The sequence below is a fragment of the Pleurodeles waltl genome, chromosome 1_2, assembly GCF_031143425.1.
Source record: "Pleurodeles waltl isolate 20211129_DDA chromosome 1_2, aPleWal1.hap1.20221129, whole genome shotgun sequence".
Taxonomy (NCBI): Eukaryota; Metazoa; Chordata; class Amphibia; order Caudata; family Salamandridae; genus Pleurodeles; species Pleurodeles waltl.
The window spans coordinates 180,290,451-180,316,565 of NC_090437.1; the positions used below are offsets into that span (position 1 = coordinate 180,290,451).

At 39.5% G+C, this 26,115-nt stretch overlaps 1 protein-coding gene across 1 annotated transcript in view; it reads right to left on the reverse strand.

Moving 5' to 3' along the window:
- The window catches only part of PRKG2 (protein kinase cGMP-dependent 2), a 791,389-nt gene that overhangs the window by 584,125 nt on the left and 181,149 nt on the right, over window positions 1-26,115 (reverse strand). The window contains exon 3 of the mRNA XM_069237440.1: window positions 5,584-5,750. Within this exon, the coding sequence (XP_069093541.1) occupies window positions 5,584-5,750 (167 nt within the window). The remainder of the gene's footprint in view (window positions 1-5,583; window positions 5,751-26,115) is intronic.

The following is a 26,115-nucleotide window of genomic DNA, read 5'->3' on the forward strand; positions in this document are numbered from 1 at the left end:
TGAGCTTAACCCTGGTAGATTGTGTGATGTGCCATTAAAGGTAATGTGTGGTGCCTGGGCTTTCCTTCACCAAAGTAGTTTACATGCCTGTGTTTATGTCGTGACAAATGGATTCAGCCTGATAAAGTTACCAAAGCAGGCTCTTCCTCCTCTTCCAAATGCAAACAATAAATACAAACCATTTGTCAGGACACAAATACGCAGGCCTGGTAACGGATGCCAGGAAATAAGGCCTGCGCCTGTAGTCTGCTCTGCTGTATTGTAAACTCGGGGAAAGGAAACCCCGGCCTTGCCTTTGATGCACTTTAACCTGCTTTCCGGACCAGGAAGTTTGCAGATCTATGCAGCTTGGTCCCCAGCACGCAGTGATCAACGGTGGCTCCTCCACTAAGGCGGAGGAGCATCACCCCACTGCATTCGGTAAAAGGACAAATAAAATGATAATAACACTATGTTATTAGCATTTTCTTTTTCCGGAGAGCCAGGTTAGAGTGGGGCAGGGCTGGGCTGGAGGGGGCCGAAGGAGGGCTGGAGGAGGAGGGGTATGTGCACCATAAGTGTATGTGTCTATTTAGCCAGCCGTGTTGGTCCAGCCAAACAGGCATGGGCACTTTGCATTTCTACACCAGGCTGTATTGCAGATCCTGGAGGAGAAAGTGCACAGGCCTTCACTCCTGGTGTAAGCGTTGAACCAGACCACTCACACCAATCATGATGCTGCTGTCACGCTGGTGCCAGCAGCATTGTGATTGGCTGAGAGCCTGGGTGCTGCCGGAAAGAGGACAGAGGAGAGACTAACGTGTCTCTCAAAGGAGTAGGTGAATGTTTTTTAATCACGTGTTTAACCCCCGCCCCACCACCCCATTCAGTGGCAGCCACCACTGGCAGTGATAGAAAATATTATTTGTATAACTTGCAAGTTATACAGGTAATGTATGAGATGCTGAAGTGGCTGCTTATCCGCAAATCCATTCTAGCCCTGTGCAAAAACAGAATGGTACTTGCTGTAACATAGGGGTGAACTGCAGAGTTTGCATTGTGTGTAATGTATTAGCATTTCTGCAACATGTAAATGTGTGTGCTTCAGAAATTGCAGTAACGTGATGCAATCACTGCCTATGCTACAACAATTACTCTTCTATTTTTAGAAGGTGTACGGAAATTGTTTCGAAGTTGCTGAAGGAATGCTAAACCTGGCCCCTCCGGCCCCCATCTGCTGGCTACGCGTGTGCTGTACACTAGCACAGGGAGGGTGTGAAGAGCTGTGCACTGGAAGTGCCAGCCTCCCATTCAACTGAACAGTACACGTGCGGAGTCCATTCTGGGCCTCAGGATCAGGGTGAGAATGGAAGCAAGTGGGCACTGCTCAGTCCAAGGTCTTTCGATCTGGTCTGCCATGATTGATGGCTCCAGTGGCGTTGGGGCACTTTTCAGAGTGGGGGTGCTGCCATCAATGTTGCGTCTTGCGGGACTGAAATTATAGGGCTTTTGAAAAATCCAAGGGTACCGAAAGAACAAGTGTTGCAAATGGCCTACAGCCTACACCCACTCAGCACCAAGGTGGTGAGGGTTTAATACTAGTATGTAGCTGGTGGTGCATTTTGGGCCACACATTGACACAAATATATTACTAGAAGATTTCATTAAAATAGCCACTACTTTTCACAGACAGTAATGCAGTTCTACTGATAGAATTAACATATTAAACGTGTTTATTGATGTAATAACTACACTGAATCAGCATGAAGAACTGTCATACAGATTTTGATAAACAGAACGGAGGCTCCCACCGTTTAATGTATATGTACTTGCATATGTTACCATTTTTGATCAAAAACAATTTACATTTTCATTTTGCAATGCCCATACGTGATATAAGATTATCAATATAGCATGATGATGTTCAGCTTTACCACCCAAATGCAGCGCAGAGACAACCCTGTGTGCAGGTAAAATAATTGAAACCCTAGCTTGTCACACTAAACAATTTTAATTCAATAAGATATGGAGCATTTTTTATGTGTTTATTTTGTTTCAATATTTCAAGTCTGCACCTTATACCATTGCGTTCTAAGCCTTCTTGCTTCCTCAAATTAGCTTCAAAATGCACCATTTTCCCTACTCTGAACTCACTTTATGACGGTCGGGCTCACTCGCGACAAACCACTCACCCCCAACTTTTACATCCCACCACTTTCAAATGTCACCAGCTGCCACTGGGTTTGGCTGGCTTGAGGTGAAGGTGTTTACTTTCCAGATCTACCCCAGGAATGCTTACATTATGGTGTTGTTAGGGGAGTCTCCCAATATTGACACCAGTGCATACTTTCCAGGATATGCCACAGTGTAAAGAACTCTTATCATACTGTATGTAAGCCTTATCAGTTGACAGAGCCAGTTGAATCCTCTCTAGAGGCCCTGTGTTTATCTCTGTGACGTATAGTACAAGGGTGTTCAGACTATGTCCCCCACCACATCAATAACACGGAGGGACTTTAGTCTCCTTCAAGGGGTAGAGCAGACTCAATATTAGCTTGTTTCAGTCGGGGGTAAAGGGTTCTTTTAGCCACAGTGAAGAGCGTTCCCCCTCTTGTTAATGCCTTTGGTGTAAAGTGCTCTGTTGAAAATCTCTACTTTCGAGGGTGTCAGAGGGCGGGAGTTTCTCCGCCCTGTCGTGCTTTCTGAAGGACTTAGAGGGTCTTGAGGCTTATAAATCAGTGCGACCCCGAGGTCGCACTCGTTAGCCTCCTCTACAGTGTCCAGAACATGCACAAAGAGGCAATGCCCTGCGTGACAATACTTTAATTTAGTGATTAAAGGGCTTCGGTGAAAAACACTGAAAACCAAAGAAGTTGGACAAACATAAGTTGTCTTTTATTGATTTAAACCTTGGCATGGCTTTGGGTGTGTGTTAGGCTGGCTTGAAGTAAAAGATTAACAACTTTCATGTGTGAAACACGCACCTAAGGCGTGGCTTGATTTAGTGGGATGTTCAATGTTCGCCCAATAATCACAAAATTCTAAAGTTTTGTAATTAGATAAGCTGCAGCTACTTTTATAGTCAAACAGTGGACCTATGTTCACCCCGCGGACTGCAGGCCCCGTGAGTGGCGATAAAGCAGTGCATTAACACTGTTGTAGAAGGAAGCAGCAAACCACACAATTCAAACAGGGTGACCCTGCCAGCTGCGCGCATTCACCTACCGAGAGCCTTACTTGTCAGGGGTGAACGGTGGTCAGGGGCATAATGGCAGGAATACACTCTTTTTCTACAAATTATAGCGTTTGCACATTTGTAAATGCACATCTGGAGATTCACATCCGGAAATGTCCTTGTGAAGCAGGAGATATTTGTAAAAATAGTAACTAGGACTTCTTTCAGAACTGGGCTCTTTTCGTCTATGTAGATTTTGGAATTCTGTTTCTTCTACAGTCTAATTTCAAGAATACTTTATAAAAGCCAAAGGATAACAGTATACACATTTCCCTGGCAGGCAATATACAAATTTCCACCTCTGAACGTTTACGTTTGAGCCAATGAGTTAACGTTTTTAGAAAGCGCCAGATGTTGACAGGCAGTGTCTGGATAAAAGAAGTGTTCAATCCTTTTTGATGTTTGTGAGGCCTTCAGATTTCTGTCTAGAAGGCCCTGCTGAGTCAATGCACCTGCTTCTCTGCCCTGTAGACTGTGATCTGTGTTCATCAGTATCAATAGTCAAATCAAATTTTTAGCCAGGACCTTTAGATTTTAGTACAATTCATGATATGCTTACTTAAAGAGGCTTTCAGCCCGCTTTCTTCATTCATTGGTCTGCTATTGTGTCATTCACATTTTTCTTCTGCCTGCTACAGCATGCATTATGGGAAAATAGGTCAACCCACTTTGGCCATTGATTAACTTCACTGTGAGTGATGGCATTCTTCTCTTTCAGAAAGAGCACATCCATACAAAGTAATTCCTTCACTCCCAGGGACTGTTATGGAAAAGTGTGGTCAGAGAAAGCAGAAAAAATGGATTTTATTGTTTATGTTGGTGATGGATGACAGTTACTCAAAAACAAAGCGGCATATTTAAGAGCGATTAGTGCTACCTTACTCACCATAGCATCATTTTTTTATGCTAAGGCCGCATTAAAGTGGCTTTTCTGCCATGCCATATTTACAAAGTGGTGTAATGCACACATCGCGCCACTTTGTAACCTCTTGCATCACATTATGCCTGTGACAGGCATAATGTATGCGAGTGGGGTGTTACGACACTAGGAGGCCCTCAAAATGGCGCAGTGAAATGTAAAAGATTTCACTACACCATTTGTGGAATTATTTTTATTACCTGCTCAGAGCTGGCATTAAAATGACGTTCCCATAGTAACCTAGGGGCCTCCTTGCACTTGCAGCACTAGCGTCAAAGTTTTTTACACAAGTGTAGCAAAGTGCCACAATAGCATCAAAAATGTTGACGTTATTGTGCTAACGACCGCCGTTGTTCACTGAATTATACATTCTGCTAAACCATGGTAACGTTAGGTGCCGTGGGAGTGGAAGGGCAAGAAAAGTACTGCATCATAGCTAATGATCTATATGTGCCAAAGTTTTACAAAAACTATGACAAAAAAATAAAATAAAGCCACAAGGTTGGTGACCAACACCAGACCTATTGACATTGCCAATGCTTGTTACAATTATGCTACATAGGGTCATATTCAGATGACAAGTTAGTAGATGTCTGTCAAACAACACAACATCAGAAAAGCCTTCTTTTGGTTAAACATTATGCGCAGAATGATAGTAGGACAGCAGGTCATTTTTTAGTAATACATTGTAAAGCCTTTTTAATCCTTTGATTTACAGTATGCTTTAGAACTGACCTACTGTGTGGAAATTTACCAGAGCATAAAAGTTGTGAGAGCAAACAGTGAACAAAATGTAAGAAGTGATATACGCACATCATAATGCAATTGGAAATTGAGCACTGGTGCCAACTAGCCCCAGCAATTTAATGGAAATTCATGATCCAAATTTAAATTAGTTTGTGTGCTTAACACTGTGATGTTGTGTAAAAATATGTTTCATATATGTTATATGCATTAAATTAATTGACTAGCCTAAAATTACTTTAATATGTTCATTATCACTGAAAAATAGTGAACTACTAATTTAGGTGGCACATTTTATTACATTCACTTGCCACAAACACAGGACATTTAGATGCCAGATGCAATGCAGTACTTTGGGGAATTTGTTTGTTTTGTATTATTGAAAGAACCACACAGGATAACGTCTTTTCTGCTTTGTATTGACCCAAAGAAGACTGCATATGACACACATAGATAGAGAGGTCAATGCAATATAATCGACTTTGGCAAGCAGTCACAAACCAGATGATATGTATCCTTCAACAATATCAACTGGACAAGTATTGCATGTAGTACATCACCTTTCACCAAATTTTCAAGGTAAGCATATATTTAATTTTCTTAACTCTGCATCTAACGTGACGATATGGTGAGTGATGGTCAATATTATGGATATGATATAGTAAATGTTATATAGTGGTCACCCACCATTTTACATTGTACCCACCTGCCAATACAAAAAGATGAGTGCCAGCCTCCCCCTGCTTGATGATGTAATTGCCTTGCTGGTAGTTCCTCGGGTACATGCATTCCACCATGTCTCGGATTTGTTGAGTGTCCAACCGCTTAAGAAACTGGTTTTTGGTGAGGGCATCCATGATGAGTTTCTTCTCACTGGCATCAAGAGCAAAAACATAGTTTAGTGAGTCGCACAGAACAGCACATCCTTCTTAGCATGTACTGATAGTGGTGTGGGTTCTGAATATCGAAGCAGAAATATTGAGTGGTCACACTACCATGACCAGAACATTGAAACACAAAATATTGACAGGTTAGTGATGTATAGATTTTCTATGCCTAGCTCCCTATATAAATACCTTGATTGTATATACATGTATATACATATATACGTATCAAAAAGAATACACTGTGAGTTGCTGGCTTTGCTTTTTCTTCCCGTTTATACAACCTGTTGGGAGTGCGCTTTCACATGAGGACAACTTCGTTTTTGAACATATATACGTATGTATACATGTATATATATTTTTTTTTTTTCAAGGTATATAGATGAGGATTTAAGAACAGTAAATCTCTGTGTACTTACCTTCTCAATATTTTGGGTTTCAATATTTTGGTCATGACATTGTGACCCCTCGAAATCTCTGCTTCGATATTCAAGACTACGTTCACACTTAGCACTGGCATGATTTCCAATGAGCATCTTTGCAACGTAATCAGAAGGTAGGAGGCTTTCCTCTTTTCTTATTTTTTTCACACAGACAGCATATCAAGATGTCTAACATTCCAACACACTTTACCCATTACGAGTCCAGCTTGCTTTCACCATAAATGAATACAGAGACAATGCCAGATGCCAAATGATGCTTTTCCATTAATTAAATAAAACACTTCTGCAATGGATACCGTGGTGAAAAATGGAATATCACAGATTTCCTCACTTTGACTCTAACCCACAATGCAGCAAATTGAAACTGAAACTGAAATACACAAAGGCCATGATGAGTGCCTGTGTCCATGTTTTGGCCACTGCATGTAGGCGGTGACATTTGCATACAGAAGGAATTCCCGTTACATAGGTGCTCAATATATTGCCTGCTAGTATCCTTTGTGAATGACTAAAGCATGGAAGGAAGAGTGGATAGAAAGGACAGGACGGAATGGAGAATCAGGCATTTTATGTAATGAAAATGATTAGGAATGAGCATTGCAAAAGTCTTGCCATTTGTCATGTGTCAATTCAACATCACATTTTTAAGAGAGTTTTAAAGATGTTTTTTCTCTCCTCTCTTTACGAGGAATGCTACATTAACTTTTGTCTCCTCATACAATTGATATTAACAATTGATTGTTAGTCATGTATCGGAAAAAATATTTTTTTTCTGTCTGAAATGGGTAAAAATATAGCACACTGAGCAGGGTTTTGTCATGAATATCATAGGGGGCTCAACTAAGGTTGGATTCCATTTTCTAGAATGTATTAATCTCCCTTGTCTCCTTCATTGCCATCCCTTCCAAAGCACACTTGAATTTCTCCTCTGGATTATTGTGTCTTTACTTAAGTTGGACGGTCCTCCAAAGATCTACAGAACACATTTTTTTGTGACTGTCTAGCAATTTTTAGTTATTTTATTCACATATGCCTACAGGCATCCATTCAATTTGTATGATTTTTAGTTATATAGATGTGTGTTTCTGAAACAATAATACAGATCGGACATGCTATTACAGTGATATTACAATGCTATCGCAATGCTGTCACTCCTGTTTACATAGCATGATATACTAGTTCTGCCCTCTTTAGTTCCATGGCTGAGTGGTAGTTAGCTTTTCAATTGCATATCCACCGACCAGCCTGTCTCATGCATGAGTATGAATACCGTCTGTAGTGTCTACAACATTAGGAAACAGTTAATTGGATATTAGTAACACTTATTGATTACATTGCTAAGAAATGCCAGACGTGTGGTATGAAGTGCTTTATAAAGAAAAGGTAGTAGAATTATTGGTGATGCTCAGTGAGTCATTATCATCTCTGCTGCTTTGAAATTAAAGATTTTAGGTTGGATGTCCTTCTCATCTCCTGAGCCAGCGTGCACTGGCTGGGAGGAGAATTTATTCATGCTGGTTTACAGATTAGGATGTCAGTTTAGTTAGCCTCCTTATATCAATTAAATAATTCTTGTACGGTCTTAGATGCTTTTTGCAACCTCTTTGCACAACAGGATTTGATGCTTCCTTGTTCTGACTTGTTGGATCAAAACTGTGTGTGTCAGCCATATTGTCTTCATGTAGTTGACTTTTAAGATTTCATTATAATAGGAAATTAATCACTGATATGTGTGTTAATTCCTGTCACCACACATATCGGATTTATGAGTTTTGTGGTTTGTATTGCACCCGGAACATACCAGGCGTGATTAAAGAAAGCATCCCCCATTACATTTCGGCAGTGACGAGGGTCTTTTTAGTTCATGAAAATATAGAGGTTTATGTGTTGGCAAATACTTAATCATGACCAGTAGGAGGATTTTCCACAACTCTCCTACTATGATATTTTCATGGAGGCTGGAGGCCAGGGCTGCTTTCAGAGATGGCTGAGCTGCAATTATTCAGTTATGTCCCCATGACCCTATTGAAGAAACAGCATCCATAGTGCTGGGCTGGTTTGAACATTTTCGCCAAGGCTTAGTATGGTTTCCAATCTGAACCTGCTGCCATTTGAATCCTGTCTACCTGACTTGCCACTGTCCTGGCATACGTGTGTTTGCTTTCACAAGTATAAGCCACACAAAAAATACATTTTTTTTCACTTTTATTTTTTACAGTTCTTTGTGCTTGGATTAAAGTTGCAGGGTGTAAAATCATGTTATCTGGTCTGGTCTGGTCTAATTAATTGATAAGATCCACAGAATCTAGGGGTATTGAAATCATACTTGACCTTTTGCCGGTATTTAATAGTGCCACTGACAGAAGAAATGGCTGGCTCATAGGAATCTTGGCCAATATGCACTATCACATTCTCTCATAGACACAGAATGGGTAAAAACCTTTGATGCATCTGGCCCCTTTGCTCACAGTCAGTATTGATAGAAGGTCAACTGCCAAAGACCCTGGTTTTAAACATTCAATCCAAGTTGTAACAGGTACCCGTGAAAAGTGTATGGTCACCACACAAGTACCGTGGTGAAAAGAGTGTTGTCACCACATGCATGGGACAGTGGTGAGTACCCCTACAAAGTAATGATATTTAATAAGGACTAGATGAATGACTCCCCAGGTATGTACAGGAATGTATTTCATAAAAACTTCTGAATGTTTTACTTTCCTAATCAATACACTAATAGACCTGCAAACTTGAAAGAGTCCTGAGAAAATGGAGAAAATGTTACAGAGGGAATGTAAGTGTCTGTCATTGAGACAGTACAATACTCAGACTTTCATGCTTAGCACAATTTGCCATACGCCTGGTGGACACTGTCAGTGGGAAGACACTTCATCCCTGCAACACGTCTCCCTTAAATTAAATATGTGCGTTATAACAGTCAGTGCTAAAAGCAACATGTTTTAGACAGCGAAAGGAACACTTTTGGGCTATTTTCAGGATTAAAGAGCTGAATAAGCAGCAATAAACTCAGATTTCAAAAAGTTTAGACAACACTGAGAAAATCCCCAAACAGTAAACATTGAAAACAAAAAATAAAATCTTTATAAGCCTATTTATAATCTGTGCTTTCACCCAATATAAAAATTAACATTATGCATGACAACGTGTGCAGCTCAAACCATCATTCCGGGAATTTCATCCCAGAATCCCAAAATACATACACTTCCTCTGCACACGAGAATATCCTACCTGCCAACACCCTGAAATCACAATAAGACCTATAATTGGATCCATGGTTGGCTACTAAAACTCCGTTTGCATATGAAACAACTACAGATGTGATCAGGAGCTAAAGGTACAGATGACAGATTGGCTAGGTACAATTGGATGTCACTACTGAAAAAAATACACAGTACAGCACAAAATCAATCCAACATTCAAATATGTTTGAATTATTCATGTTCTATTACTTTCTATCTCTAAAACTTAAAAAACATTACTCCAGTGTTTGGTGGGTTGACCATATTTTTTTTCTACATTGGCTGATGATTCACAGTTGTGCAGTGATTGGTTAAGGGGGTGTAAAGAAAAAAGGGGGTCCGAAAACACGTTGTTCCACCAATGCATTTTCGTTAGACTTTTTTTTTACAGCTGTAGCGGCAAAATGACTGGACTGATTTACATGAAATTTGGCAGGAATACAGATTATGGCGTGGAAAGGGTAATTTTTTGTTATTTGAGCTAAATTTGTTCAGTTGTTTTTGAGTAATAAGGGACCAATATTTGTGACATATTGGCCCATGGTATTCCGCCGTACGTTTGCAGCCTACTACTTACATGGCGATGGCCTAATACAATATTATTGATTAATCAAAGCGCTTACAAAATGAAAACAGTCATAATTTTTAGACCACATTTTGCCTTTGTTCTGTGCCTTTGTTCTGTTTTAACATGACATGTAGCATACTAGTTTTATTATAATGTATAGGAAGAAATGAGGAAAATTAGCAAAGTCTGTAGAGTTAGGGAAAAGTATTTTTGTTGATGTATATATTTTTTAAAAAGTTTACGATGTACTGCAGTACTTTTTCAAAATTATCTAGAAAGTATTGTGGTACCTATTGAAAGGTAAAAAATTATACGTGACAAGATAAAATTACATATAATACAGGGTGGCTTTTAAAAGAGACTTTGCTTTTTTTTAAATAAACATATTTGTATTCTTTTGTCAAGCCACACTTCTAGGTTTGATCAGGTGTGGCTCCTCCGTTAGGGCAGAGGAACGTCACCCCTCCCCCTGCCAGCAGCAAGCGCTGCAAATCACCTTTAACAAACAAGTGTTTGTTAAAGGGTCGGGCATTGGGGATGGCGACGATGAGTGGAGAGCACTGTGCATTCCCCTCACTGCGCAGGTATGTTTGGTCGGCCGTCTCGGGCTGGCCAAACATATATGCGCAGTAGGCTCTCTCCAGCGCAGCAACACAGTTGCCGGGCTGGAGAAGACATGCACAGGCTCCCAGTCTGCTTTGAGCAGTGTCAGGATGGGCCGCAGGCCAGGCTGGGAGCCTCTGACTGCAGTGCAGCAGAGGAGCAGCGTGGCGGAAGCGAAGCAGGTAAGTGATTTTAATTTGTTTTTTAATTAATTCGCCACCAACAACCATATAGCTTTATTTCTTCTTCAAAGACATAACAGAGAAATTGAAATTTATACCCCATCACCTCCAGCTATATCTTTCTACATGAAATAGGTACATTTCTATATGGAATACTGTAACAAAATAAGAAAGTAAAGTAATTAAAATAAATTAACACTTTTATTAGGAAATTTGTACTGTAACCATTACATCTTTATGTCTTTTCAAAAACAGACTTGTCCATTGAGCACAATGCCTTAAAACAATACGTGAAGAACCACAAAAATAACTTCAGATAGAGGAGGAAGAAATAATTGAACAGAGAGAGAGAAGGAAGACATCTAATTAAAAACTACAGTACGGGTAGGGCTAAAAGGCATGGCACTACACACTTTAGCCATCATGATTATGGTGAGGCCCACAACTGTTTACTGATTAAAAACAATCTTTTATTTGTACCTGAAGTGTGGCCAGCAGTGAATGAGCCCATACCATCCTTTATAGGGGGAGAGGGGGATCCTGCACTACTATTTACTATATATTATTTTCTAAGATATTTCTCTCTGAAGATCTGTCTTTAATATTGCTGCAAACGCTGCAGTGATCATAATCTGCTTTCTGTTAAGATTAATTTGTGCTCAGATACAGTTGCCTAAACATCCTGATATATCTTACTTCAAAAATAAAGGTGTTATGGTTAAATAGAGCAAACCAAACCCTAATCACTTACTTCGAGTAAGTTTTAAGATAGAGTAAGTTTTGAATTTATTACATTTATTATCTCTCCTTATCATATATTAGGTCATAAGAAATATCTCAATCACACATTTCAAATGCTTCAGGTTTTTGAACATTTGTCTCTCTGTTTCTTAGTAGTGCTTGCTGTCATAAGGGCTCTCTCATTTCTCATCTTGCCCCATTTTCTGCATGTCCATCTATGACATTTCTGCTCTTTAGCTTCTTTCCTTAAAACTGCTCATTCTTTTCAAGTCCATCGTTCATTCTTTCGCCAGCGCTGGCTCTTCATAAAGGTGGCACTACCCCTATGTGTGGCACTCTCCCTACCTGTGCCACACTTTCCCTGTCAAATGTGACTGTGTGCAGTGGCTCTTCTGTCCACTTTTGTCCACTGCTGTGCACTATTCCTTGCCATCTAATCCATAAATGGACCATGGATCTGTGCCTTCCTCCTCTTTCTACTCTGCTGCTCCTCTGAGTGTCTTCACATCTACTCGAGGTAAGTGCCACATGTAGTTCATGCACTCATTATTAGTATAACTTATTATTTGAGACATGTTGAAAATCTTATTTGAAGACATTGCCTTTGTTATCATAACCCAATGTCATTCCTATTCAATAACAAACTGTTTACTTGCCACAGTACAAACAATCTTCAAACATATCACTATAAGACCCGTTGATGTATGCTGCAGTAATCAGATTTTGCACTTCTCTCTCTCTCTCTCTCTTTATCTTCACTCTCCAAAGGTTCAGGGTGGACCTGTGTACTGTTTCACACACTGGCCCAAGACTTATGTAGGAGGATGTGTTACACCAAAAGTAGGTCTATCATGGATCCTCAAATTAGGCTTTGATTCCTCTTCATTATTATGTTGATTTTTTTGCAATGTGGATTATAGGCTGCATCTTCATCTCTGAAGTCTTAAGCCACATGTTTGCTCTCCGTTATTACCAAGCCATTTCCTAAAGCTGCTCAGATGACTTGTGGTACCTTTTGTAACTATTCTTAGCACTCATAAGTAATTTAGGCAATCCAGTACCAGTGCTACCAGGTGTCCGTCAATGTGCCCAATCCCAGTGCCCCTCAGTGTCCCTCAGGACGTCGGGTTACGAGCTTCCTGCTGGCTCTCGGTAACAGAGTTGCAAGGCACTTACAAACAGGAACGTTCCCAAAGAACATCAAAGATAGCTCTTCATCTACTTTCCACAAACATTGAACCAATGAGATTTTGTTCAACGAGAACGTGGACCCTAACAAATGATTTGAAAATCAAAAACTCTATAGCCAGATGAGCTTTTTTGCACCCCCTTAAGTTGCAGATTAAATTTCGAGTATCCATAATTGCAGACACCTAAAGTTATTTTATCTCTTGTAGCTTGCTACCTGCTTTCTGGCCTGAGGAAAACCCTATCTAAATTATTTGTTGCAGCTGAAAATTCTACATTTCATAGTCCCGACCACCCAGTCATTGTTCAACTCCATCCAATCTTGAACTATTATATGCCTGGAGTTTTGATGCAAATATGTGGTTAGGACTGCATATATCTATGGTCTGATTACTGTATGACTTGTTTACCATTATCACGTTTACTGAGTTGTCACCAGGAGCACCTTTTGAACTGCCTGTGCAAAAGCTTGTTGTGGTTTGTTGACAATATAATTCACAAATCAACATTATTCTTTATGTTGCATTTATTGCCATCATATACTAGGGAGGGCATATTCTCAGGCTTCTTTTGAATATTAAATGACTATATACTGACTATTTGACTATATTGGCATTGATAAGTAGGTGAGGGAAGGATAAAATGGCATATGAATTGATGCTTCTTCCAAAGAAGAGGTAAATAGTGACCATTGGAAAGCTTCTCTGGGTTCTCTAGTAGAAATGCGGAAGAACTCATTTTAGCTGTGGGCTGAGGTAGAGCCACCAGAGTTATGCAATTCTGCATAATAATAATAATAATAATAACAATAATAATAATTTGATTCTAGATCAAAAAGATTAAATATGAATAAACATGCTAACACATGTGCTGCCAGTTAGTAGCAGGTCTTTCGTCACACTGAGACAGGCCACATTTCAGTTTCTGACTACTGTCTTTAGGTGTCTCACTGATATTACTGAGGTGAAACATTTGCCCAAACTGTGCTAATGTGCAAAAATTACAAAATGTTGAAGTAATACTGCTTCAAAATGTGCGGCATTACCCTGCATAATTTGTCTTTTCTTGCTGCATAATGTATTCAACAATGCTACATAATTTGATCATCCCCAGTCGTATAGTTCAAGTGGCCGTGGCCGAGAATGAGGCTCGGCCAGAGTAAATTAAACATGATGAGGGGTGGAGCTAGGGGAGGGTAGAGAGCCATGAGGGAGAAAAATAATATCAGAGTTACTGTTTCGTAAAAAAAACAGTCATGAGGAGACGGGTGTAAATGAAATGTGACTCATCTTGAAAAGAGAGAACTCGCTGAGAAAGGATGGGAGTCAAAATGTGAGCGATACTGTGAGACACTGAGTACAACATGGTCAACATGTGAGTGATGTGCTTGCCATTAAAATGATTACCTGTACGCGTTGTGTTGGAAATGTAAAACAAATGCCTTAAAACGAAACAAAGACTGTAACGTGTAAACCTTCATGGCCATTTTCTGGGGCAGCACAAACACTGGCATGGCAGTGGCAGGAGGCAATGCAGAAACTGTCGTGGAGAGCACAATGGGGAATTGACACATGCAGACTGGCACACTGAGCAGAGTCCAGTCTTGTTTGAGCAGCACTCGGACATATTCGGACAGCCTAACACACAGGCTAGCATATTGTTGAGCAACATATTGATCGAAGCATCCTGAATTATTGGTTAGCACACTTTTATAGAAATTAGAAGTTGCCAGGAATATGGAGGCATTATACTGGCCTAAAATATAAATTGCGATAATGTTTCATTTCCTCACACGTGCATTTTGAGAGGCTACTATCCGAACTTGAAACAATGATGTGTTCTATATTTCTTGTGACGGTATTTCGAAATTGTGTATTTGACTAGCATACAATTTATGACTGGGATTTTGTACTATTAGGGTAGCGGTACTTTGTGCCTGGAACTGATAACTGATGTGAAAAACATTGCTCTTAGCTGTAAATCTAACGTTTCTATTGGATAAACAATTTAGTCTGAAAACATACATGATTTGCTGCAGTGTGAAATATGCTTGTGTATACTGTGAAAAATATTTGATCCCATTGGGTTCTAAATTTCCTTGGTTTGAGGGGACCACTCTTCCAAACCTTCCTAGCAATGACACAACTCCAAACCATGAAGTTCTGACATATTCTGTCCCCTTTCAGAACTGCCCATAATGCCAGTTTGTTTGGGGAAGGAGGGTAAACAACAATTGTTTCACTACCATTACAGGCATCACAGGCGTTATTCACTACCTCTTTAGCAGTTGTGCTTTTCAAGGTGATGTTTCATCTAATAGTGTATCTCCACAAGCCAGAAAGTGACAGCTTTTTGTAAAAAAGTTTACATTTTTAGTTTAACTTTACAACATAGCCTGAAGAGCAGTTAACCAGCTCCATAGGGCCAACAAGTGATGTATTATTAGAATTCATGTTTGAAAATTGTCCAGGAACTGCGGCCTCACTGATAAAGCTCCACGTGAGCACATCTTCAAAACCTCACACTCAGCCAATTTAGGCAATCTGAAAACAATCTGTGAAGTTGACTATGGTATTTTTTAAATGCGAGGTTATGTGTTATTCAAATGCACTTCTTTTACTGTATGAATCGATTCCGTGTGAAAGCTCTTCTACATGAAAGACTCAATTTAGCCACACACCTGCCACAGAAGTATCTACTCTTGGTGGTCTTGCAAGCTTTGGCAGATAATTCATATTTGCCAATGGAATTAAAAAGATAGCTTGCGTTCAAAAAAACTAATAAAATCATTCTGAAAAAGAGTAAAACCACAATTCTGCAGATATGATATTGATATCTATGAAGGGTAAAATTCTTTAACACAAACCTGATACCTGTACTTGAAAAAACATGGGTGAGTTCGCTGAGTAATATCATTACGTGTAGGTTTTTCTGTTAAATATGCAATAGTGTGTTTTGTCTTGTTTTTCTTTTCGCTTTTTTAAACTCTAGCGTATGTGTAGGTCTTCGCAGAATGAGGAATCTTGTTTTGATAACAACTGGAGGTGAACACTTTATTGAATGTAAGCTATTCATGCATCCTTAACGCTAAGATTGTATCAAACGTTTTCATTCAATGTTTAATTATATTCTAATAAAATTATTATTAATAGAAATCTGCTTTTATGTTTTCACTTTCTACTATTTTGAAGTCGTTGTTCCCATCTCGCTGTGAGGGAATCAGATGTTTTAGTTAGGATCTTTCCATTCCCGGCTTTAAAAAATCTATTAGGCACAGAGGCCTCATAACTTAAGCGCGGCTATGAACCCATTCGACCCCTCTGAATGACGTAAGGCACAAAGGGCCAGATGTAGCAAAGGTTTTTACCCATTCTGTGTCTATAGAAAAAAGTGTTCGTACATATGGCACAAAATGATCTGCTCCTTACGCACTGCTTTGCAGGCTGTGCCGCCTGCCCTCTGTTCCATGAGTGCAGTGAATCATAGGAAAGTTGAAGACAATTCACGTCTTTGGAAATAGTCGACGCAAAATAAAAAGGAATGCAGCTTTTTGTAAACAAATGTCTTCTGTTTAGCTTTATGCCAAGCATCTCTACGCTAGAAATGAGATCAAAATGGTATCAGTATTTTTCATTTAATTTATTTTATTATTTTTTGGAGCGTTTTACCTGAACACTAGTTATATTATAATGATACAAGGACTCGTTTTTTTAAGGCAAGGGGATGTTAAATGATTAGCCCAGAATCACAGGCTGCTGAGAAGGTGCCGACTCGAACGGGGGTCCCTGGCTCCAAAAGGCAGCTATTTCCCTAACGCCAGACCCTCTTGGTTCTTCTAAGGATCTGACAATGTTTGTTCAGCGTCTTTGTCAATTAACATAGATTTTGACATTGAAAATAAGGTACCTGCAGTCACCCCTCCCTGGTAAATATACGCTGAAATTGAACACGCTATACCTACTTTTTGTTGACGGATCTGAATTGGGCAGTGCTTGTCCCCCATGTGTAGAAATGAGTGAAACGATTATACAACTTGACACTGAACGTAGAACAGCTTCAAAGAGGTCTCCTTTCAGATCCCCAAAGCTTACCTTTTCGCCTGAATCTTTATGTAGTTGCCTAACTTTATGTAGTTTTCCTACAAAAGTAACCTGTTTTGCTTTTTCTGGTAAAAAAAAAAGTTGTCTTTTATTCAAATGTTACATTAAATTTCACTTGGTTATCAAGTCAAGATTAAAGCAACACGTTTTTTGATGCCTTGAAGCACCAACTTCAGAAGTCCTAGTCACAAGTTATCTCAGCTGAGCAGCCAATGTGTAACCCTGTATTTGCCAATGGGGCTACTGGCTTTTCCACAGTAAAGACAACAGTTTGGGATTTGTACATTTAGGACATATAAAAACACATGCCCTACTTTTTTGACATACAACACCCTGCCTTAGGGCTCAACAGGCCTACCTTAAGGGTGATATTTATATTAAAAATGAAGATTTTGATTTTTTCAATACTTTAAATAGCACAATGTCAGAAGTTGAAAACAGCCCTACTGCTCTTCAGTGGCATGCTGGGAGGCTCATTTATGGTGGCACAATAGATGCTTCAGTCCACGAGGGACATTTTAACTTACGGGCCCTAGGTACCTCTGGTACCATATACTAGGAACATATAACTAAGATAACTAATGCCATTTGGGTATAAGCCAATTAAACACACACTTTTAAGTGTCAGAGAACTGTACGTATGTGCTCTTTTACCATCAAATTGGAGAGACCCTCATAGGTGTCCACCTTGTAACCCTTAATCCAGCCAACCAGTGCCTTTACTGATCAATAAGAAGAAGGGTAAACAAACCCTATACTCCCAAGGAACTCGGGTATACAAGCCATTATTATAGAAAGTATTTCAAAGGCAATTGTTTACAAAGACACAACAGGTGTAGAGGCTTCATGCCCGTGGGTCTGAGGAACTTGCTACAGTCTAAATATAGTTGTCTTTTACTACTCAACTGGGGACATGAGAGAGGGGACCATTTTAACTGCTTGCATAGTTGCAGTAGGGCCCAGGGCACCCACTGCTAGAAAGGAGCATTTAAACCTTCTAATACTATAATGCCTTCAAAAACCAAAAGCACAAACACTTACCACATTCTGGCAATGTGGAATGGCTGATGCAGATTAAACATAAAACAAGGGAGGATGAAACATATTTGCCAGTTCACAGACGAAAAAGCAGAAACTGAAAGACACTTTTCCCTTCCATACCCACTTACAAAGGCCACTTACTTCTCCACATACTGCAAGGGTATTACACTCTTTGCCAGTAAAAGCAAGGGAGGAAGAACAAGCATTGGTAAAGCCAATAGGTTTCACCTAGGCTTTGTCAATGTTTGTTTCACATGTTGCACAGCAGCGTGAGCAATCATCCAATTAGACACTGTGAACCAAAAAAAAATATATATATAACATATAATAATCAACATAATCAATTGGAGTCAGTAATTTGAACACACCATGACCTATGAGGCCATGAATAACCACACCAGTTTAGTAAAGTTAAAACATTTATTGCCCTTTAGATTAACAATGTTAAGTTCACGTAAAGCAAGCGCAGGACCAAATGATAGAAATACAGAAACATCCCAGGCTGTCCAAAATGCCTGAAAAATCTTAAGCTAACTAGAGCATTCAGCATAAGACATTCCCAAAGAATAATGTAGAACAATAGAATGAGGTGGAAACTAGAAATTGCATGCATTTAATTGTGCGAATAAAATTGAAATCACAATCAATTAATACACATTCAAAATTAGATTTAGGTCAGGCGTTCCGAACCAACACTCTAATTCGAAAAGCATGTGTGGGCTTTATGAAAAGGGAAAAATAAGACAACAATTAGTTTGGAAAAACATCTAACTAGGGTGATAACTAAAATAAGCAGTTGGATTTTCTAAGGGAGAAAAACCTGCAAGAAAGAATAATGCGCCTTGGTTATACCTCTCCTAAATGGATCAGCAAAGAGCAGAAACTTCATCAGCAGAGCGCAGGAACATCAGGCCTTCAGGAAACTGCATCAGGACATGAAGGGAAACAGTTCAGCAAGTTGGGCCTAGTATATCTGAACTGTTAGAATCATAGGCAAGAACTAAGCAGCATCTTGTAGCTTTGAGAATGAAAAACTAATCAGAACTGAAGCTAAATGGAATCTGACTTACATCACCTAAAACATTGCTATATTAAAGTTCCAAAAGTTACCAACTAAGCTTCTATTGGACATGACTATGAGGTGGTTTAGTTTGCAACCAATGAACATAATCTGTGCATCAGATGTATCTCTTCACGTTTTCTGCAGCCATGATTGGTTTAGGATGTCACACCTCTCTTGTCTCCATACACCAGCTTCCGTGATTAATTACATTTAAAACTACATGGAAACATAAAATGTGCGTCTTGCCAATAAATGAAACCAAGCAAGAATAAAATGTTACATGAGAACACAACATTGAGCACTAAGGCCTATTGTTTAGTTTGTATGCTTTTATCTCATTTTATGAAGGACAAATACCACAAGCAAAGAACATAACTTTTCCACAGTGTGCAAGTCACACAGGATGCACGAAGAAACATTATTTTTGAAAAGTTAGCATTCTTTTAAAACATTGTGCCTCTGGAAAATTACTAAAATGTGAGGCCTTTAAACTAGTGCTAATTAAGAAAAATAAAACATTTCATTTAAGTATAACCCATTAACCTTTAGTACATAATTAATACTTATCTTGTCAATATATTTAAACATGATTAAATTATTTTCATTGGCCATTATTTAAGTTTAAGGTCAAACTTTAATATGGTTAACACCAGAGTAGGCACATTTCAAAGTGTACAGTTTTCAGTTAGGCCTTTTAAACACACGTTATTTTATCATTTCGTAATACGTTTTAGTGACACATTTTTATTATTAATGTTCACTCTCTAACAATCCCTCCTACGACGACTACATATGTCGTCACAAAATAATATATTTATTAATACTTGTATTAATACTAATGAGACAATTCAAAACATAGTTTATTTAGTATAGCTACTATTTGTTGTTTTTCTCCAGGTTTCCAAATTTCTCAAATCATGAAAGTATGTGCTTCTCATCTTTTCCATTTTAATTTCTTCCCTTCTCTGTTCATTTTTCATCCTTTGGCTTTGTATGCATCTATACAATTTGTAAAATCTGACTATGCAAATGACACATACAACCACTATTAATAATGGTTTCAATATCATTCCCACAACACCCTGACCAAGGTTTCCTAGCCAATTTTCACAGATACTTGCCTCTTTCAAATCTTTTAGGTCAGAATTTAGATCTGTCAAATTCTTAATGAAATTTCTAATTCCTTTACTGTTATCAGGAATAAATGTACAGCAATGTTTTGCTTTGAGCATCTAGCAGACTCTGCCTTCCTTTACTGAAAGGATGTCTAACACAAGACTGTTCAGAAGAACCAGTGAACATACCACAACCATTTCAGTATCCATTAAAATGTTTGCTCCAGAAAAATATGTTTGCATTTTGTCTACAATGGTAGACAACTTTCCAATTATCATGTCATTCAGAACAATTCCTTCCGACAGACGAAATAATTGCTCCAAATATATCTCCAATTATTTCTGAATAACTTGACCTTTTTGATCCTGTCTCAAGTTATCATGTGTTTCGGCTACGTTGTCAACTTGATACATTTTAGGAAAAAACACTCCCAGGTAACAAGTACTATATCATCCACTAAGGAGACGATAATAAGCACTTTTTTCACAGATGTTATAATCCCCAGGAATCGCAGGATCTTGTCCATTCAGCATAAAGTCCCATGTACTGTTAAAAAGCAATACATGTCAGCATTCACTTGTTCCCACAAACTTAGTATCAGTTCTGGATTGAGGTCCATATATACTAAGCTTTCCTACATGTTGATTATCTAAATCTAGCTGCCTTGTGTGTTAGTTACTCTATATACATAATCATTCTTGTAAGTGTGTTTCACTAAACCCTTCTCTATCTTCTCCTTTGATTCTTTTCTTCTATCATTGGTCTGATCCAGGAAAGTTTTATGAAGTTGTGAATGTGTACATGTGAGGTTGTTCTTGTGTGCATAAGCTGTACCAAATGTTAGTATAGGTTCAAAGAAACCTCCTAGAATGTCAGTATTCTCAGCTTTAACAATGCTACTTAAATGTTGGTTAATTAGAACAAATGAAAAAACAACATCTATATTCAAATAAAAATATTGGATGTATTCTTGATTATAGAATCTTGTTAATAGACGGCTGAAACTAATTCCATATACTAATAGTAAGCTATGATATGTAATTCCTTCTTGCACTGATGAAGGAATTTGTGTACACATATAACACTCTCTCACATCCATTGACTCAACATATTCATCCAATAAGCAATAGAAAACATTAGAGGAAAGATCTCCTTGTGAGCTGTGTAACTGTAAGTATTTCTCATCTCTATTAAACTTCTCTAATTTAGAAAATATACTAGTCTCTGAAGCAGGTGCATAATTAGTTTCAGCTTTACTATAAAAACTCATAATTATAATCAACAATAAACTTATCAATCCACATACAACTGCTAATCCAACACATATACACTTGTAACACCTACTTTTTTTATTGCAATTGTGATTGGTATCCATGACCTGTAAAGAATCAGAAAGCAAAAGAAAAAGAAAAATAGATTTAACTATGCAGAAAAACAAAAATCAAAAATAATCTTCAGTCTTCTTTGCAGTTATTTACAGCAGCTTTCAGACTTTCTCTAGAACTTGTCAAAAATCGGTTTAGCAGCTTTGTCAAAATCAGTTTCAAGTGTCTCTTGTTATATCATAATCTGCTGATCACTAACTATCACTTCCAGTGTATAATGTCTCTCTTGTTCAATTGGCAATGTGATTTCAAAACACAGTTCAAATGAGATTTCAAGTTCCAAAATGTAGAACTGGTTCTCATGGTCAAAACAAAAGGACTTAAACTTGTTTTCCCATCCATCAGCTGCAATATATGCCCATTCAGGACCAGTGTATCTTCGACTTGCAACTCTCTTTCTCTTTGATTTTCGATTTGCACTTGTCTCTCCTTCACTCAGATCTGTTCCTTCTGTTGTTTCAACTTCTTCGTTATTCTCAACAGTACATCAGGAAACTTTTTGGATGTGTGCAAAGTAGGCCATTTGTCTCCTTTCATAGTTTTTCTAGAAAGTGAAGGCAAAACTGGACTTACGATTCTTATTTGTTCAGCAGGACTTTGACAAGCACTTCTTTGACTTTGATTTGCTTCACCTGCACCATTAACCACTTCAGGAAGAGTCAAATCTCCATTGATGCTGATTCAACTCAAATCCATTTTCGGCTTCTTCAGGGAACGAGATCTGTTTTAAATGATTTTCCCACTTGTTTGCTTCTGGGGGAGTCCTTTTATTCAGGCTTGACTCTCCTGCTATATCCACTCTTGAATCTGCTGACGCTGACTGACGAATGTTAGGAACCTCTATTTCGTCTCTCAGAGGTGTACCTGGAGAAGCCTCATTTCTTAGAGGTGTACTTGGATCTTCACCAGTTTGCACTGTCTCTGTTTCTGTCTCTACAGTCTTGCTTCTTGCTTCTTAAGACTGCACAATTTCTGCTGGTGCGCTCAGCAACACTGGATCTTCTTCCAGAAGATACGTCACTTTGCGAGTATGGCTTGCATGGACCCACTTCGGAACTCCAGCACACTTCACAGGAGTCATCCTAACCAGAATTATCTGGTAGGGACTTTTCCACCTAGGCTCCAAGCAAGTCTTCCTCACATGCTTTTTGATCCCCACCCAATCACTAGCTCAGAGACTGTGACACTGTTCTTGGGATGGTGGCATAGCTGTTTTATCCAACTGGTGAGAAAAAGAGTGAACCACATCAGGTAGACCTTTGCAGCAATCCATCACCAAGTCATCTGTTATGTTTACAAGTGAATTTGCAGGAACAGCTGGCAATCTCATTGCTCTGCCCATAAGGATTCATGGGGAGAGAGTCCAGTCTTTCTGTCAGGTGTACTTCTCATGCGCGTTAGAACCAATGGTAAAGCATCTGGCCATTTCAGATTTGTGGATGCACACATTTTTACCAATCGAGCAGAGTTCCGTTCATTTGTTCTACTAATCCAGAAGCTTCTGGTCAGTAGCTACATTGTAGCTTCTGCTCAATGTTAAGGGTGAACATAGTAATTTAATCACCTTGATATTGAAGTGGCTTTCTCTGTCTGATTTTAAAGAGGCTGGAAACCCAAAACGCTGGATCAACTCTCTAAGTGACAGCTTTGCTACTGTGAGGCTACCATTCCTACGTGTGGGGTAGGCTTCAATCCAGTGACTAAAAATACAGACAATCACCAACACCTATCTCAAACCACCACACACAGGCATTTCATTTAAACCAATTTGAATTCTGTTAAATGGACCACCTGAACTTCCAATGTGACTCAAATTGGCAACAGTTCTTTTCCCCACATTCATTTGTTGACATGTAATGCATCGGTGACAAATTGCTTCAGCAATCTATCTCAATTTTGGATTGAAACAGGATTGCTTAAATATTCGAATCATTGTGTCTCTGGAAATGTGTATTTGACCATGATAGTATCTTGCCATTTGCGTCAGTAGACAGCTAGGCAAAACCACCTGCCCTTCCTTTGAATGAAACCCATATTTCATCTATTTCTCTTTGAATGCAACCCAATTTTACCCAGCTTTTCTTTTTGTCTTCTGGAACCAACTCTTGGAGTCTTTATCTCTTCCCAAGTGTCGATTGCTGTCAATATGTAAATTTGACTTGCCCCATCAATATACATTGCACCAACATTTTTCCATTCTTCATTAAATGTTACGCAATTCAGTGCAGTAAATCGAGCAACCTGATCCACACAGGAATTTCCCATGGAGATGAAGTTGCTCAATCTCTGATGTGCGGTACACTTGACCAAGGCAATCATTTCGGGCAACTGTAGGGCATTTAGCAAATCATGAATTCTATCATCATTTCTAACTGGTTAGCCAGAAGAGGTCATGAAACCTCTCTGGGACTGTAACTGCCCAAAGTCATGCACTACGTCAAATCCATACTGGCTGTCTGTAAAAATCTTAATTTTCAGCTGTGCAGAAATACAGCATGCTCTAGTAAGAGCCACCAATTCAGCCACTTGTGCAGAAAATACTCCCTGAAGCCATGAAGCTTCAAGGATGCCAGAAATAGTGCACACAGTATAACCAGCTCTCAATGTTCCAATATTGTCTCTTAAACAGGAACCATCATTTTTTTTTTTTTTTAACTTTGTGATTAATTTTCCATACTCATTAACAGCTATCAGTACATAGAGTCTTGCTGCTCATTGTCAAAGAATATCTGTAGTTGCTTATTATACATTTCGATTCTCCACCTCAACAGAAGTACTGTTATACCTGTATAGGGCATTTCAGGTTAATCAAAAATAAGCTGTAAGAAAAGTGTTTAGAAACATTCTAATCAGAGCAGCTGTTGCATAAATAATTTAAAAATCAAACCAAAACGAAAAAATAAAACTTGTGCAAACGTGGTAGTGAATGTCATATTCGGCTTCATCTCCTCATTTCATATCCGCTATACTCGGGCTGAGGTTCTTAGGGATAGTTGCTCTTCTCTTCTCTCATGGCCCAATTCTCCAGTCTACTTGTGTGGTGTTCCTGCTACGGGTTATGTGATACCCTCTGCCCCAGCGTCATCCTACCTAGTCAGTCCGGTCTTCCCCCTGGCGTGTCTTCATATCCTTCCTCTTGGGGTATACCATCCCTCCTTCCTTGTTCCTCCCAGGCCTCCAATATTTCTTTCCACAATGGCGCAATATGTTTGACCCTGATCCCCCTTGCTTCTTCTTTCTGTAAGGCCTGTAATTCCGCCTGAGCCCATGATGACACGTCTGCTCTCCAATCCTCTATTTTGGGTCCTGTTGAGGATTTCCAGGACATCGCTATCCGACGCCTATACAATATCATTGCGAGGTCTATGAACCTACAGCCAATCTTCTTGGATACTGTTCTGTTGTGAAGTCCCAGCAGGCACGAATGTCAGCTCATATGGAGTCCTGTGCCCAATCTCCTCCCATTTTGTTCTTAGTGTTTGTAGAGGTTTCAGAGTGGTATCAACTAGGGCCATGTATATTCTAGTGACCAAGTGTCCTTCCTCTCCACTCATCAAAAGCAGATGGAGTATGGTATCTGTTTCAGGTTCTACATTCACTATGGGCCACAGTCGTCGTATCGCCATAACCAGCACCTGATATCTCAGGAATTGACCTGCAGGAATCTCCTCGTCTTCAAGAAGTCTAGCAAAGGACCTCAGCTTCCCGTCTTGGAAGAGGTCCCCTATTGTTAGTACTCCCACTCTGGTCCAGGCCCTGACCCTGCCTTCACTTAGAGTATCTCCCACTTCGTTTAGTGGTATCCTTGTCAGTGGTAGCGCTGGTGAGTAGGCCGTATTCACCTCCGTTTGTCTCAGGCATCTCTTCCAGCTAGTGAGTGCCGTCGTTAATAGAGCCGATTTCTCGGTTCTGAGGTTTCCGGCCCCCAGTAACTCCGCCACCAACTTCTCTATCGTTATCCTATTATCATAGCCTTTTAGTCCTTTGTGATGACTGTGAGAAAGTAGCCTCTTTCTAGCCTTGTTACCCCCACTTTTGGCCTGTTTGTGAGTGTATGTCAGGGTATTTTCACTGTCTCACTGGGATCCTGCTAGCCAGGGCCCAGTGCTCATAGTGAAAATTCTATGTTTTCAGTATGTTTGTATGTGTCACTGGGACCCTGCTAGCCAGGACCCCAGTGCTCATAAGGTTGTGGCCTATATGTATGTGTTCCCTGTGTGATGCCTAACTGTCTCACTGAGGCTCTGCTAACCAGAACCTCAGTGGTTATGCTCTCTCATTTCTTTCCAAATTGTCACTAACAGGCTAGTGACCAATTTTACCAATTTACATTGGCTTACTGGAACACCCTTATAATTCCCTACTATATGGTACTGAGGTACCCAGGGTATTGGGGTTCCAGGAGATCCCTATGGGCTGCAGCATTTCTTTTGCCACCCATAGGGAGCTCTGACAATTCTTACACAGGCCTGCCACTGCAGCCTGAGTGAAATAACGTCCACGTAATTTCACAGCCATTTACCACTGCACTTAAGTAACTTATAATTCACCTATATGTCTAACCTTTACCTGGTAAAGGTTAGGTGCAAAGTTACTTAGTGTGAGGGCACCCTGGCACTAGCCAAGGTGCCCCCACATTGTTCAGGGCAAATTCACCGGACTTTGTG